This window comes from Lissotriton vulgaris, unplaced genomic scaffold, assembly GCF_964263255.1.
Source record: "Lissotriton vulgaris unplaced genomic scaffold, aLisVul1.2 SCAFFOLD_490, whole genome shotgun sequence".
Lineage (NCBI taxonomy): Eukaryota > Metazoa > Chordata > Amphibia > Caudata > Salamandridae > Lissotriton > Lissotriton vulgaris.
In genome coordinates, this window is record NW_028240828.1 from 117810 (window position 1) to 131264 (window position 13455).

Sequence of the window (13455 nt, forward strand, 5' to 3'; positions counted from 1 at the left end):
CTCCAGGTCCGGATGAACTGACGGCTCATTTTTATAAATCTTTCGCGCCCGAGCTCGTCTCACACCTCATGCACCTCTTTAATAATACAGTAGAAAAGATAGGGACGACTCCATCCATGGCTAAGGCGGTGATCACAGTGATCCCCAAGCCGGGGAAAGATGCGCTCCTCTGCACTCTCTACCGGCCTACTGCACTCTTTAATTTAGATGCAAAGCTTTATTCAGCTATCCTAGCAGATAGGTTAAATGACCTGATGCCAGACCTTGTCCACCCTGATCAATCAGGCTTCATAAAAGGCCGGCAGACCCACGATAACATTAGACGGGCGGTGCACCTGATCGAAAAAGTGACTACGCGAAAGATACCAGCTGTTCTCGTGGGACTGGATGCCGAAAAAGCTTTTGACAGGGTGGACTGGCCCTTTCTTTTTAACGCGCTGAAACACTTCGGATTCGCAGATACATTTATCAATATGATCAGGGCCAACTACATACAACCACGTTCCAGAGTACTTGTTAATGGGACCATGTCTGCCCCCTTTTCCCTTACTAGAGGGGCCAGGCAGGGGTGCCCATTGTCACCCCCGCTCTTTGCTCCTAGCATTGAGCTGCTGTCGATGCGTATCTGGGAGACTCCAAAAATAAAGGGGAGTCCCTTTAAGGGGAGATGCCCACAAAATATCGCTGTTCGCAGATGATGTGCTTTTATCCCACACGGAGCCATCACTATCACTTCCAGCGTTGCAGGCGGAGCTGACCAGGTATGAGACAGTGGCGGGTTTGAAGGTTAATCTAGATATATCCTATATACTTAATCTCATGCCTCAGGAGATTGAGAGCTCCTCCCTAAAATAAGATCGCTCCTCACTCCCTTTATCTGGCAAGGCTTAAGGGCTCGCTTATACTTTAACAATTTACGGCTTCCAAGGGTGGGGTGGGTTTACCCGACTTCGGCCTTTACTATAATGTGGCTCAACTACGGATAGTGGCGGAATGGTCTAAAAGGGAGTCAGAGAAGCACTGGCTTCACATGGATCGGGCCATTGCAGGGAGAACAATCTGGGACCTCATATGGAAGTCCAAGAAAGAGAGACCCACCAACGCATACATCAGAACCCCCACACACATTACCCTGAACGTCTCGGACTCTCTGTCTGGAGGGGAGGAATGGACTACATTCCCCTCACCCTATACACAGATACATTTCAATCCAGCCTTTTCAACTGCACTCTGTGAAGGTCCTTTTAACTCCTGGAGAAAGGGCGGATACCTTATGCTGTCTGACCCCTTCCACAATTATGACATTTTAACATCCAAGAATTGCCATGGGAGTTTCATTTAGAACCTGACTAGCAGTTTCACTATCTTCAACTCAAACACTGGGCTCTCATCCCTCACATTCGAGATGCAGCCACACGTGCGAGAACGAGTTTTGAAAAATGTGTAAGCTCTATGAAAGGGATAATCTTTCTTGTACAGCTCCTTGCTAAATGCCACCCGCTCGTCGCGCCCTCGATACATGGCCATGTGGGAAGGAGTAGTGTAGAGAGATATATCTGACAGATAATGGGCTGAGCTGTGGTCAGATATCGCTAAATTTAACCACTCCCTAGAACTCCGGGAGGCCTGCTTAAAAAGACTTAAAAACACTGATGGACTGGTATCTATACCCCACTAAACCTAAACGAATATTCCCGAATACATCAGACATATGTTGGAGAGGCTGTGACCTGCCCTACGATTAGGCCCTTCTGGGAAGAGATACTTGCACATATACATGGCATGCTGGGGTACCCCATTCAACAACTAGGGAGGGAGTGCTTTTGGGAATCAGAGTCCCGTCCTTGGAACATCAAACTAAGGCGGACAAGGCCATTTAGTGGACATGCATGGTTGCTGTAAAAGCTGCAATCACGGTGGCCTGGAAGAACGAGGCTCCCACTCTGTCCATGTGGCACTCCCGACTTTGGAAGATAATCTGTCTCGAGAGAATGACGGACAATTTTAGGGTCGACTGTAAACATTTTGAATACAAATGGGGGCCATTGGTCACATATCTTAGGCAAGGACTCCCTCTCGCAGTGTGCCCGCCCTCACTCAGATATGCATCTCTTTCAGTTTTAGACCCGATTTTCGTGCTTAATGATCACAACCACAGGGGCAAGTTAAGAAAGGAATCTGGAGATATTGATAACACCCACACACACCTGAGGGACATATCTGGTGCACGATCAGAGTATGGACTACATTCTATACTTGCTGCCACAACCACCTAAAATAACCCTCTATTTTTTTCTTATTCCTCTTTTTTTCTCAGTTTTTTCGGGAGGGGGGAGAGGGAATTTGTTCAGGGAAACCTTCCCCGTTGGAAGGGTTTAACCTAAAACTTGTCGCAAAAGAAAGACAGGTTGAGGGTGCAGAGTTTCTCGTTAAAAGATCACCTAGGGCCCTTAGACTTTCTAAAACTGTCTTTTTAGGTAATGCATATTGAACAGCCTTGGTTATTGTTATACCTTGGCACTCAACCTCAATGTAACTTCGTATGTTCTACTCTGTACGATTGCTTTTATGCACATCTTGATATAGCGTTCCGAAGTCTTTACCAAATGCTAATATCAAACACGTTTGACAAAAAAAAATGGACTATAGAGATTACTTTCCTAATTCTAGTAACATCACAAATGAATCTTCATGAATTAAAAGTGATGACAGTAATCATACATGAAGACAAGGTAGTTATGAGCACCAACCCACAATTCATGCCTACGGTTGTTTCATTTTCATGTTAAGCTATTCAGCTCCCAACCTTTTTCCAAAATCCTTCTAATTTGAGAGAGCTTTACCCACACTAGGTTTAACGAGAACAGTCGTATTCATTTCAGTAAATAAAAGAATATAAGAAAATCAAGAAACGTTTTGCAGCCCATGCCCCAAAGGTTTTAGGCTCCCCAGTTACAAAAGTTACTGTATTAATGCGGATAGAAGAAACGATGTTCTTTATGATCCAACTATACATTGTCATATCAGCCCAAGGCGCATTTCACCCCAAATAAATGAGCAACATTTGCAGTCATGAGCAGTGTTTAATTTAAATTACAAATCCACTGATGCCAAGTGGTCTTCCACACATACTTTAGCAAAATACTTTGTCGACATGCAGTCCTAAAAAGAAGCACATGTAGGTCAGACAGTATTAAAATATTTGTTTGGCACACCTCACTTTTCAAACTCTCCATTGCAAAGGGATAACACCGCTACATTATGTATGCACTGTGTGTGAATCTACAAGAGGTCCATGCTACAAAAGCAATGGTTTACCTGCCTGTAGCAATATTGTTGCTGCTTCGGCACTTCTAGATTCACGTGCGAACTTCCTACATCCCTGGAAGAGGAGTTAGTGAAAACAAATCTAAAATGGTGCTATGTATTAGAGCTTTGTGGGCATACATTAGATGTCATACTAAGTCATCATGACTCCACTTATGGTCTGAGCCTAAACCAAAAAGCATTGGCATAAACAATAGGTCTCGCCTTTGGGACCTTATAAGTATTTAATTATGCAGTACAATATCCTTGGTGCAACATCACCTGTTGCATGGCTAAACGCTTATAATGTCCCAATGCCAATGCTTGTTTAATGTATATTGAAATAATAAACAACTGTCGTATTGCTTATTTCTAAATTTGACAGATAAGTGCCGGTGTTGACCAGTGCCATGTCGAATACCGGAAACCACCAGCACAAATTAAACTCTGTCATGGGGTTCTGGGCGATTCCCTTAATCTCCTCGTGCCATAAAAAAACTAAAACTTATGCTTTTAAGAGTAAAACTTCTGCTTCTCTTGTAAAATGCCTTGGGGCCAAGTTTGTGCTATATGAAGCTGCAAAAACATACAAAGTACTTGTTGCATGTGGAAGCAGAACTTGGCCGAAGATCACTAAAGAGCTTTAAACGTATAAAAAAAAATGTTGACTTAAACGTCTGCCTCACAGCCCTGCTAGCACAACAAATGCTATCCGTTATATTATAAATCACGGACAAAGCTAGCACAGCAAATCCTATCAGTTATATTATAAATCATGGACAACGGTTTTTCCGTGTAAACTAACAGATAGATGGTCACCCTAGCCAAGCTACTTAAATCATAACATGCTGCGATTTCCGGATGTAGAACGTAGTGCAAATGCTTCTGCTGCCATTCCTTCATCAGAAGAAGAAACAGATGGGGGCATGGACAGAGGGTTAAAACGAAAAGCGATTCAGAAAAGGGGGTGGTGATGAACAGAGTGTCTGAATTAAGCAGACCACTCTTACCCAGTCCAAAGATCAGGGCTTGATCCATCACCGTTATTTATCTCACTGCACCATCCCAGCTCAGAACATGGCTATATGCAAATCAGTCTGTCCCTGGCCCAGTGCATCATGGGAACAGGGCAGACTAAACTAACAAGCCAATTCTTCACCAGAAAGGAGAGAAGCTACCGGGGACCGGTTTCTGGCATTTCAGCCGTCTTCGGCCCGGCTTGCTTGAATCCTGATGGTGCATTGAGAAAGGGACTCATGTCTGAGTATACCCTGTTTGTTGTGCCTCGTAGCGAGGCTCCCCAGCACGCACCCGCCTCCCAGACGCCCCTCCCCCTCCACTATCCATATATGACAGATGCATTTGCGTGCAGCGTTCACGCGCAGCGGTCGCGCCCCATTCGCGCCGAAGGTGCGCCAAAGGTAAGCCCGTCTACGCCCGTCCACGCCAAGCCCGCGCCCTGCGCCAGACCCCCTGGCCCCCGTCCCACCCACCCCACCCGCATTACATACGACGCCTCCACCCTTTTAGCCCTTAACCCCGGCCGACTCCCCACCTGCACCCAAGCCGCTCCTGGACACACCCATGGACCCTTCTCATGCAACTCCTGCAAGTATGACAGCACCAAGACCAACTCCTCTTCCACCAACACCAAACAGAGATCCGACCCCAACCACCTAAAATGCATCCTGCTCAACACACGCTCAGTCCACAGACACGCCATCGACCTCTGGAATCTACTAGACACCATCTCTCCGGACGTCGCCTTCCTAACAGAAGCATGGATGAACGCCTCCTCAGCCCCAGACATCACCATTGCCATCCCGGAAGGCTACAAGATCATCCGTAAGGACCGCACCAAGCAAACAGGAGGAGGCATCGCCATCGTCCATAAGAATTCCATCCGCATCTCAACCAGCTCTGACGACAACCTCGCTAGCGCCGAACACCTTCACTTCCAGATCCACACCAACCCCAAGACCACACTCAGAGGCACCCTCCTCTACAGGCCACCTGGACCCCGGGCACAATTCAGTGAAGACATCACTGACTTTATCACCCCACACGCCCTCCCCTCCGAGGACTACATCCTACTGGGAGACCTCAATTTTCACCTGTGGAAGAGCAACAACAGCAACCCCACCACCCTTCTGGACAATCTCGCCAACCTTGGACTCAAACAACTTGTTAACACCCCCACACACTACGCAGGTCACACACTCGACCCCATCTTCACCAAACATATCTCCTTTAGTCACACCACAGTTCTCCATTGGACGGACCACAGCTGTGTTCACTTTGTCTACAAAAAGACTACATCCCACTACCATCCTCAAACTACTCTGCGTAGAAACTGGAACAAAACCACCATCGACCAGATCTCCTCATCGCTTCTTCAAAACCCCCCTGCCCACTCTTTGAACCCCAACCAAGCAGCCATTAACCTCAATGTAAATGTATGTATAGGCATTTATATAGCGCACTACTTACCCGGAGGGTCCCAAGGCGCTTCGACGGCTGCGAAACCCTTCCTGGCTTCCCTGAGAGATGGTCCCTTAATGGGTATCTCCAGGGTGAGACCAGGCATCCCCGGCGGTCTGGTGGGGCCGTTAGTGAAGATGAGGCAAGCTAATGCCCAGAGTTGCCGAGTGTGATCGCTGATCAGAGTGGGCACCGAGGCGAGAGAATTATCAAGTCCGCTGACCCTGGTCCAGAAACCTGCCGCGCCGGCAATCGAACCCTGGTCCCAGGCCGTCCTCTGCTCTCGGGTCTGCCGCCTCTAACCGGTGAGCCACACTACTTAGCCAATCAATGGCTAACCAACAGCGCCGACAGCCTAGCACCTTTGAAAAAACGTCAACTCAAACCAGGCAGGAAAAACGCTTCCTGGTTCAACGATGATCTTAAGAAATCCAAGAAAATCTGTCGCTCCCTTGAGAAGACCTGGAAAAAAGACCCAAACACCAGCACCAGGGACGCCTTCAAAAACGCCACCCGCACACACCACCAACTGATCCGAACTGCCAAGAAAGCTGCACTTAAAGACCGACTTGACAACAACACCCACAACAGCAAGGAATTATTCAACATCGTCAAAGAATTTACCAACCCCTCAGCCAATTCCAACGACATCACTCCCTCTCAAACTTTTTGCGACTCCCTAGCCTCGTTCTTCCACAACAAAATCGCAGACATCCACAACAGCTTCGACAACCAACCCGGAGACCAACCTTCTGCCGTACCCTCACCCCCCTTGAACACCCTTAATGAATGGAACCCTATCTCCACTGAGGACACCATCCGTCTGATGAACTCCATTCACTCTGGATCCCCTACAGACCCATGCCCTCACCATATCTTCAACAAAGCAGACTCCATCATAGCACCACACCTCCGAGACGTCATCAACTGCTCCCTCAACTCCGCCACCTTCCCGGAAAGTTGGAAACATGCCGAACTCAGCGCCCTTCTGAAAAAACCCACAGCTGACCCCATCGAACTCAAAAACTACCGCCCCATTTCGCTCCTACCATTCCCGGCCAAAGTCATCGAGAAAGCTGTCAACAACCAGCTCGCCGCCTTCCTCGAAACCAACAAATCCCTTGACTCCTCACAGTCCGGCTTCCGAGCCAAACACAGCACTGAGACCGCACTCATCGCAGCAACAGACGACATTCGAACTCTACTGGACAATGGAGATACAGTCGCCCTCATCCTCCTTGACCTCTCCGCAGCCTTCGACACAGTCTGTCATAGCACCCTCCTACAACGCCTCAGAAACATCGGAATCCAAGGAAAAGCACTGGACTGGATCACCTCCTTCCTTACCGGAAGAACTCAGAGAGTCCGCCTTCCACCATTCAAGTCAGAGGCCACTGAAGTCATTTGCGGCGTGCCACAAGGATCTTCACTCAGCCCCACCCTCTTCAATGCATACATGAGCCCCCTCGCGACCATCGCACGCCAACACAAACTCAACATCATCTCCTACGCCGACGACACTCAACTGATCCTCTCACTCACCAATGACCCGAACACCGCCAAAACCAACCTACATGAAGGAATGAAAGAAGTAGCCGAGTGGATGAAGCACAGCCGTCTGAAACTGAATTCAGACAAAACTGAAGTCCTTATCTTAGGTACCTCCCCCTCTGCCTGGGATGACTCTTGGTGGCCAGAGGCCCTTGGAAAAGCACCCATCCCGACGGACCACGCACGGAACCTGGGCGTCATCCTGGACTCCTCACTCTCGATGAACAGACAAGTCAACGCCGTTTCATCATCTTGCTTCAACATTCTCCGCATGCTCCAAAAAACATTTCGCTGGCTCCCCACCGAAACTAGAAAAACGGTCACCCACGCACTGGTCACGAGCCGCCTGGACTACGGTAACACCCTATACGCCGGCACCACCGCAAAACTCCAGAAAAAACTCTAACGCATCCAGAACGCATCAGCCAGACTCATACTAGACATCCCGCGCAAAGACCACATTTCTAGTCACCTGAAAAACCTCCACTGGCTCCCCGTCAATAAGAGGATAACATTCCGCCTCCTAACCCACGCACACAAAGCACTCTACGAACTTGGACCTGAATGCCTCAACACACGACTTTCCTTCTACACCCCCTCCCGTCAGCTACGCTCCTCCAACCTAGCCCTTGCTGCCGTACCTTGCATCAATAAAACCACCATGGGAGGAAGATCCTTCTCTTACCTGGCAGCTAAAACCTGGAACTCACTTCCCATTCACCTTCGCCTCACTCAGAACCACCTAGCATTCAGAAAGCAGCTTAAAACTTGGATATTTGACAAGTAACTCCCCACCCTTCCTCAAGCACCTTGAGACCCTCTGGGTGTGTAGCGCGCTATATAAATCATCTGACTTGACTTGACTTGCCACACCTATAGTGGCCAAAAACGATTCAGAAAAGGGGGTGGTGATGAACAGAGTTTCTGAATTAAGCAGACACGACTCCTACCCAGTCCAAAGATCAGGGCTTGATCCATCACCATTATTTATCTCACTGCACCATCCCAGCTCAGAACCTGGCTATATGCAAATCAGTCTGACCCTGGCCCAGTGCATCATGGGAACAGGGCAGACTAAACTACCAAGCCAATTCTTCACCAGAAAGGAGACAAGCTACCGGGGACCGGTTTCTGGCATTTCAGCCGTCTTCGGCCCGGCTTGCTTGAGTCCTGATGGTGCAGTGAGAAAGTGGTCTGCTTAATTCAGACACTCTGTCCATCACCACCCCCTTTTCTGAATCGTTTTGTCCACCATAAGCGTGAAAGGGTATACTCAGATGTGAGTGCCTTGCTCACTGCACCATCAGGATTCAAGCAAGCCGGGCCGAAGACTGCTGTAATGCCAGAAACCGGTCCCCGGAAGCTTGTTTCCTTTCCAGTATAAGTTTTGGCTTGGTAGTTTGGTCTGCCCTGTTCCCATGATGCACTGGGCCAGGGACAGACTAATTTGCATGTAGCCAGGTTCTGAGCTGGGATGGCGCAGTGAGCCAAAAAACGGTGATGGATCAAGCCCTGAACTTTGGACTGGGTAGGAGTGGTCTGCTTAATTCAGACACTCTGTCCATCACCACCCCCTTTTCGAAAACAAAAAGCAGCACCTACGTATAAGGGAAATGGACTGAATGACAATGCCTTTAAGCTGTCACAAAGAACCTCAAACAAGCTGGCGCAGCAATGCATAAAAAGGTTTTCTCTTCAAGACAGGGTGGTGAGAGAGGGAGAGGTCGGGTGAGTCTCAGACAAACGCCACAGTTCAGGAAAGAAGACAGATTGGCGGCGGAGAGACGGGAGGATGAGAGAACAGGGGAGGTAAGAGTAACGGAGGGTATGCAAAGAGAGATAGAGTAGGGGGCAGAGAGAGTAGAGGCGTGAATAAAAATAAACAGAGGGTGACATTTAAAGAGAAAATAGGGTAGAACAAGAAAGAGAAAAGGGCGCGGACGCAAAAAATAAGCAGAGTAAGACGAAAATTACAACATGAAAAAGAAAGTAAGAAGATAGCAGGGGAAGAAAGACTGAACGGAGAGAGGGAAAGACAAAGAAGCGCGAGCAAAAAGAAGACTGAGAAGGCGTAGCGAGTGAGTGGCCAGGACGTGTGTGCGAGAAGAGAGGCGCACGTGCGCTTGGGAGAGCAGTCTGCTCATTTTCAAGCACTGCCCTCGTGCTTGTTGCATGCACCCCTGCTCACTCCCACAAGTGGATGCCGCCACAAGCACGAGTGTGTGCTTGAAAATAAGCAGAGCGACGGCGAGACCTAAAAAACTTGGGAAGGAGGGGGGGAGGTGAGTGAGGTACAATTCTGGACTCAAGCACTAGATGGTGGAATAATGCAAATCATGTGAATCTAGATGAACCCCAAGCTACAAGTAACCAGTTTGTACCTTAGGAGATGGATTTTAAGTATCTCTACACTCTACACATACCCTGACCAAAGCTAAGTTTATGAAGTTGGTCAAGGTCTCCAAGCAGTGTGGAAGCTAGTGCTGTCTTCATCCGTACAGGGAAATATAATTGCCAATCTGGCCATTGAATGATAGCCTTTAAACTACTCATTATATAAGTACAGTTAATTAAATTACCCTGCATTTGTGCCTTGCACGTACACAGAAGGCAGTCTGAAGTTATTTTGATATGATTTTCCATGTTGTCTCCCTCACGTTGCACGCGCTCTCTCAGCTTCTCCCCATCAAACTCCTTTCTTTCCCAAGCCACTTTTGGCTGTCTAGCATGGTACTTTCCCCCGCACTATTTTAATGATCATCATGTGATGCTTCTCCTACACCCACTCACCCCCCTATATTGCTCCCCCTCACCTGCTTCTCTGTTGATCGATGCCTACCATCATTTCTTGTTTGAATTCTTTTTTCTTGGAGTGGGCCAGGTTGAAAATCTGTATCCGCATCTTGCTAAATGAATTTTAGCAACAGACAAATGTAGGATCTTTGAATCACCAATATACGTGGCCCGTATTGTCCTCATTAACATAAGATATGAAGACCATAGATGAATTATTCATACCTACTGTGACCTGCTTAAATCCTATTGTACCAGTTGTATCTGCAAAGAGATATACATCTCTAGGACTAGTGGAGGTCAAAGATCATAATAATTTTAAGTGCTATTTGTTAGTGTTGTATTTTTCAATTGTGTACTACAAATGCCAGTAAATGATTTAAAAAATCAAAAAACTGAAAAAAAGCCCATTGGGAGATGCAGTAGTTACGTTTGTTGCAATAATCCAACTCAGTCCTTCAGTGTAACCAGAACAATATAAATTGGCACATTATAAGTATTTATGTTCTGTGGAGGAATTGGTTTTGTTCCACCAGTGTCAGGTTCTAGGTATACTGCCTGATCGAGGATAATGTACTCTGATGGCTGTGGCTACCCTTATTACATTTGTAGAAGATTTATAAAATAACACAATTGTTTGTTCTTTCCCCATTTCACTTTCACTGTCTCTTTTGGAATGTTCTTGATTAACAACACAGTTTTCTTCTTTTTAAAGGTGATAAATTGGCACACGACTCTTCACATAAATCCTCATGCCAAGCTGAGCCCAGAAGCTTCTGATCTTATTATCAAACTCTGTCGTGGGCCAGAAGATCGACTTGGAAAAAATGGTGCAGATGAAATAAAAGGGCATCCATTTTTTAAAAGTATTGACTTTTCTAGTGACTTGCGACAACAGCCTGCTTTATACATTCCGAAAATATCCTATCCAACAGACACCTCCAATTTTGACCCAGTGGATCCAGAAAAGTTGCGGAGTGAGGACAAGGAGGGGAATGTGAATGATACCCTTAATGGGTGGTATAAAAATGGCAAACATCCAGAGCATGCCTTTTACGAATTTACATTTAGACGTTTCTTTGATGACAACGGTTACCCTTACAACTATCCAAAGCCAATTGAATATGATTACAGTGAATCCCAAGAATTGGAGAATCAACAGACTGATGAGGAAGAAAGCAGACAGGCTAACAAAAATGTCCAGAATCGCGATCTGGTATACGTTTAGTTTTCAAGGCACTCTTATATTGGACACATTTATACTGATTGTTGACAGGTGTATTAGGAACAGATGCGATTGACATTAGAATAATGCAACATTCCTACAAATGTCTATAGCTGTTATATATTTTTGCTTCCTGTGTATTATTTGTCTGATTCCCAAAAGTGTGGGACATCGTTCCAAACATTAATTTATTCTGTGTTTGTTAATCAGAAATTTAGAAATGTTTTATACCCTTTGAAAGACAAATCAGGCCGAATTGTATATTACAATTTTTGTTTGTTTCGAAGACTTAATATAGGAAGTACTGTAGTAATATTGTTAAAAGGCTGTCTATTTTTTGCTTTTTGTACATATGCAAAGTAATTTAAAGCTATTTTTTCTGAATGAAACTTCTTTCCTGCTTTGACCAAATATGAATTAATCCAACCTGTTTTAAAGGTTTTTTGCTAATTGTATGAAGCAAGTATTTTCTTCCTTGAATTCTCTCTGATTTATGCAAATATTATATTTATAATTGTGCCTATAGTAATCTACTGTTCCTGTAAATAGTCCTTCCAGATTTGTGACAGAATGACATAACTCTAGGGCAGGCCCTCTCACTGTATTATCCATTCTTATTTTAGTCTCTTGTGTTAGACACTACTGTAGAGCGTATGACTAAAAAGTAGTTTGAGATGGATTTGCATGAAAAAATGTTCTGCTACAGCAGAGTTCAGAGTGAGTGGTTTTATCTGGACTACATTAATATTTTATTACTGGTGTATGCTGTGGGTGAGTTCTTATATAATGCTGCTGAGACCCAAAACACCATTTACAACTTCTCTGTATGTGCCTTTGGTATTTAAAGTGAGTAGATTTATCCTCTTTACTTTAATTACACCAAAGTTAAATTATGGTTTTGATGGGTCAACATTCTTAGAAGTATATATTTTGTATTTTAAATACTATGCCGACCATTAATTGCATTTAAAAAGAATCACACCAGTTTCAGAGATTGCTTTTAGACTCGAAAGTGATTTTGTTGCTTCTGAAACAACTCTACATGATCATTTACTTTCTGGCAAATTTTTCAATATTTTTTCTTAAGTTCTAAGAATCACATTCACTAGTGTAAATTTTCTGATAAAACATTAAAACACAAAAACTAAACATTTTGTATTGGAATCCTTTATTGCTGCCTGAGTGAAATATAGAATGTTTTTTAAAAAAAAGTAAACTTGATTAAATCATTATGCATTGGAAATTCCATGTGACTATCTTGAATTTGTATACGTTATTACACACTTGTTCTCTTATCAAAATATACGATGGAACACAGTGGAAATGTGGTGAAGTATGGTATAGCTTTTGGTACCCATTTTACATTTTTCATAATCTGATTCACTACCTTTATCGTTAATATTTCAAAGTCTTTAGATGAACTTGGCAATCTTCAATAATATCAATGTGCTGTTGGATGGACACCTAAAGACAAAATCCTCAGTTATGCCTTTTAACATTTATTTTGTGATGATTTCTGGTAGTTGGTACATTGTACCATATGAAATGTTTTACTGTAACGTAGCTCAAAATCTCTTTTTCTTCATGTGTAATTGAAGTTTTCTGCTAGTGCAACTTGCCCTTGGACTACAAAGTCTGCTATGCTTTACATGAATAGTGACAATTGAACCCACTGGGAAGCGGGAGAGAGCAAAGGAACACTAATAAAGCTGCTCTCCTGGAACATCGCAGGAGCGAAAAACATCTTAAACCATAGTAGAAAAACAGCAACCTGGAACCAATATGACATCATAGCACTGCAAGAAACGTGGACAACGGAGCCAATTGATGTACCAGGAAGAGTATGCTTCCACGAAAGTGTGACACGCCCCCAGTGCTACGGGCGCGCAAGGGGGGTCTTTCAATATATATATATCCACAGCACTGAAGATCAGAGCCTCACAAATGGCCAGATCAGCACCAGATATGCAAATTATTAAACTGGAGAGCATAACAAAAAGCAATGCCAGATCAATTATCTTGATCAATTTATACGCCCACCCGAAAAAATCGGCTAAAAAGGACCTCTTCGACCGTGTTGTCAATGTAGTAACCAACAC

At 45.0% G+C, this 13455-nt stretch overlaps 1 protein-coding gene across 1 annotated transcript in view; it reads left to right on the forward strand.

Moving 5' to 3' along the window:
* The window catches only part of LOC147672519 (serine/threonine-protein kinase LATS1-like), a 118020-nt gene extending 105515 nt beyond the window's left edge, over positions 1-12505 (forward strand). Inside the window, exon 5 of the mRNA XM_086947974.1 lies at positions 10847-12505. Coding sequence (XP_086804100.1) covers positions 10847-11359 — 513 coding nt within the window. The 3' untranslated portion in view covers positions 11360-12505. The remainder of the gene's footprint in view (positions 1-10846) is intronic.
* Positions 12506-13455: the final 950 nt, after the last annotated feature.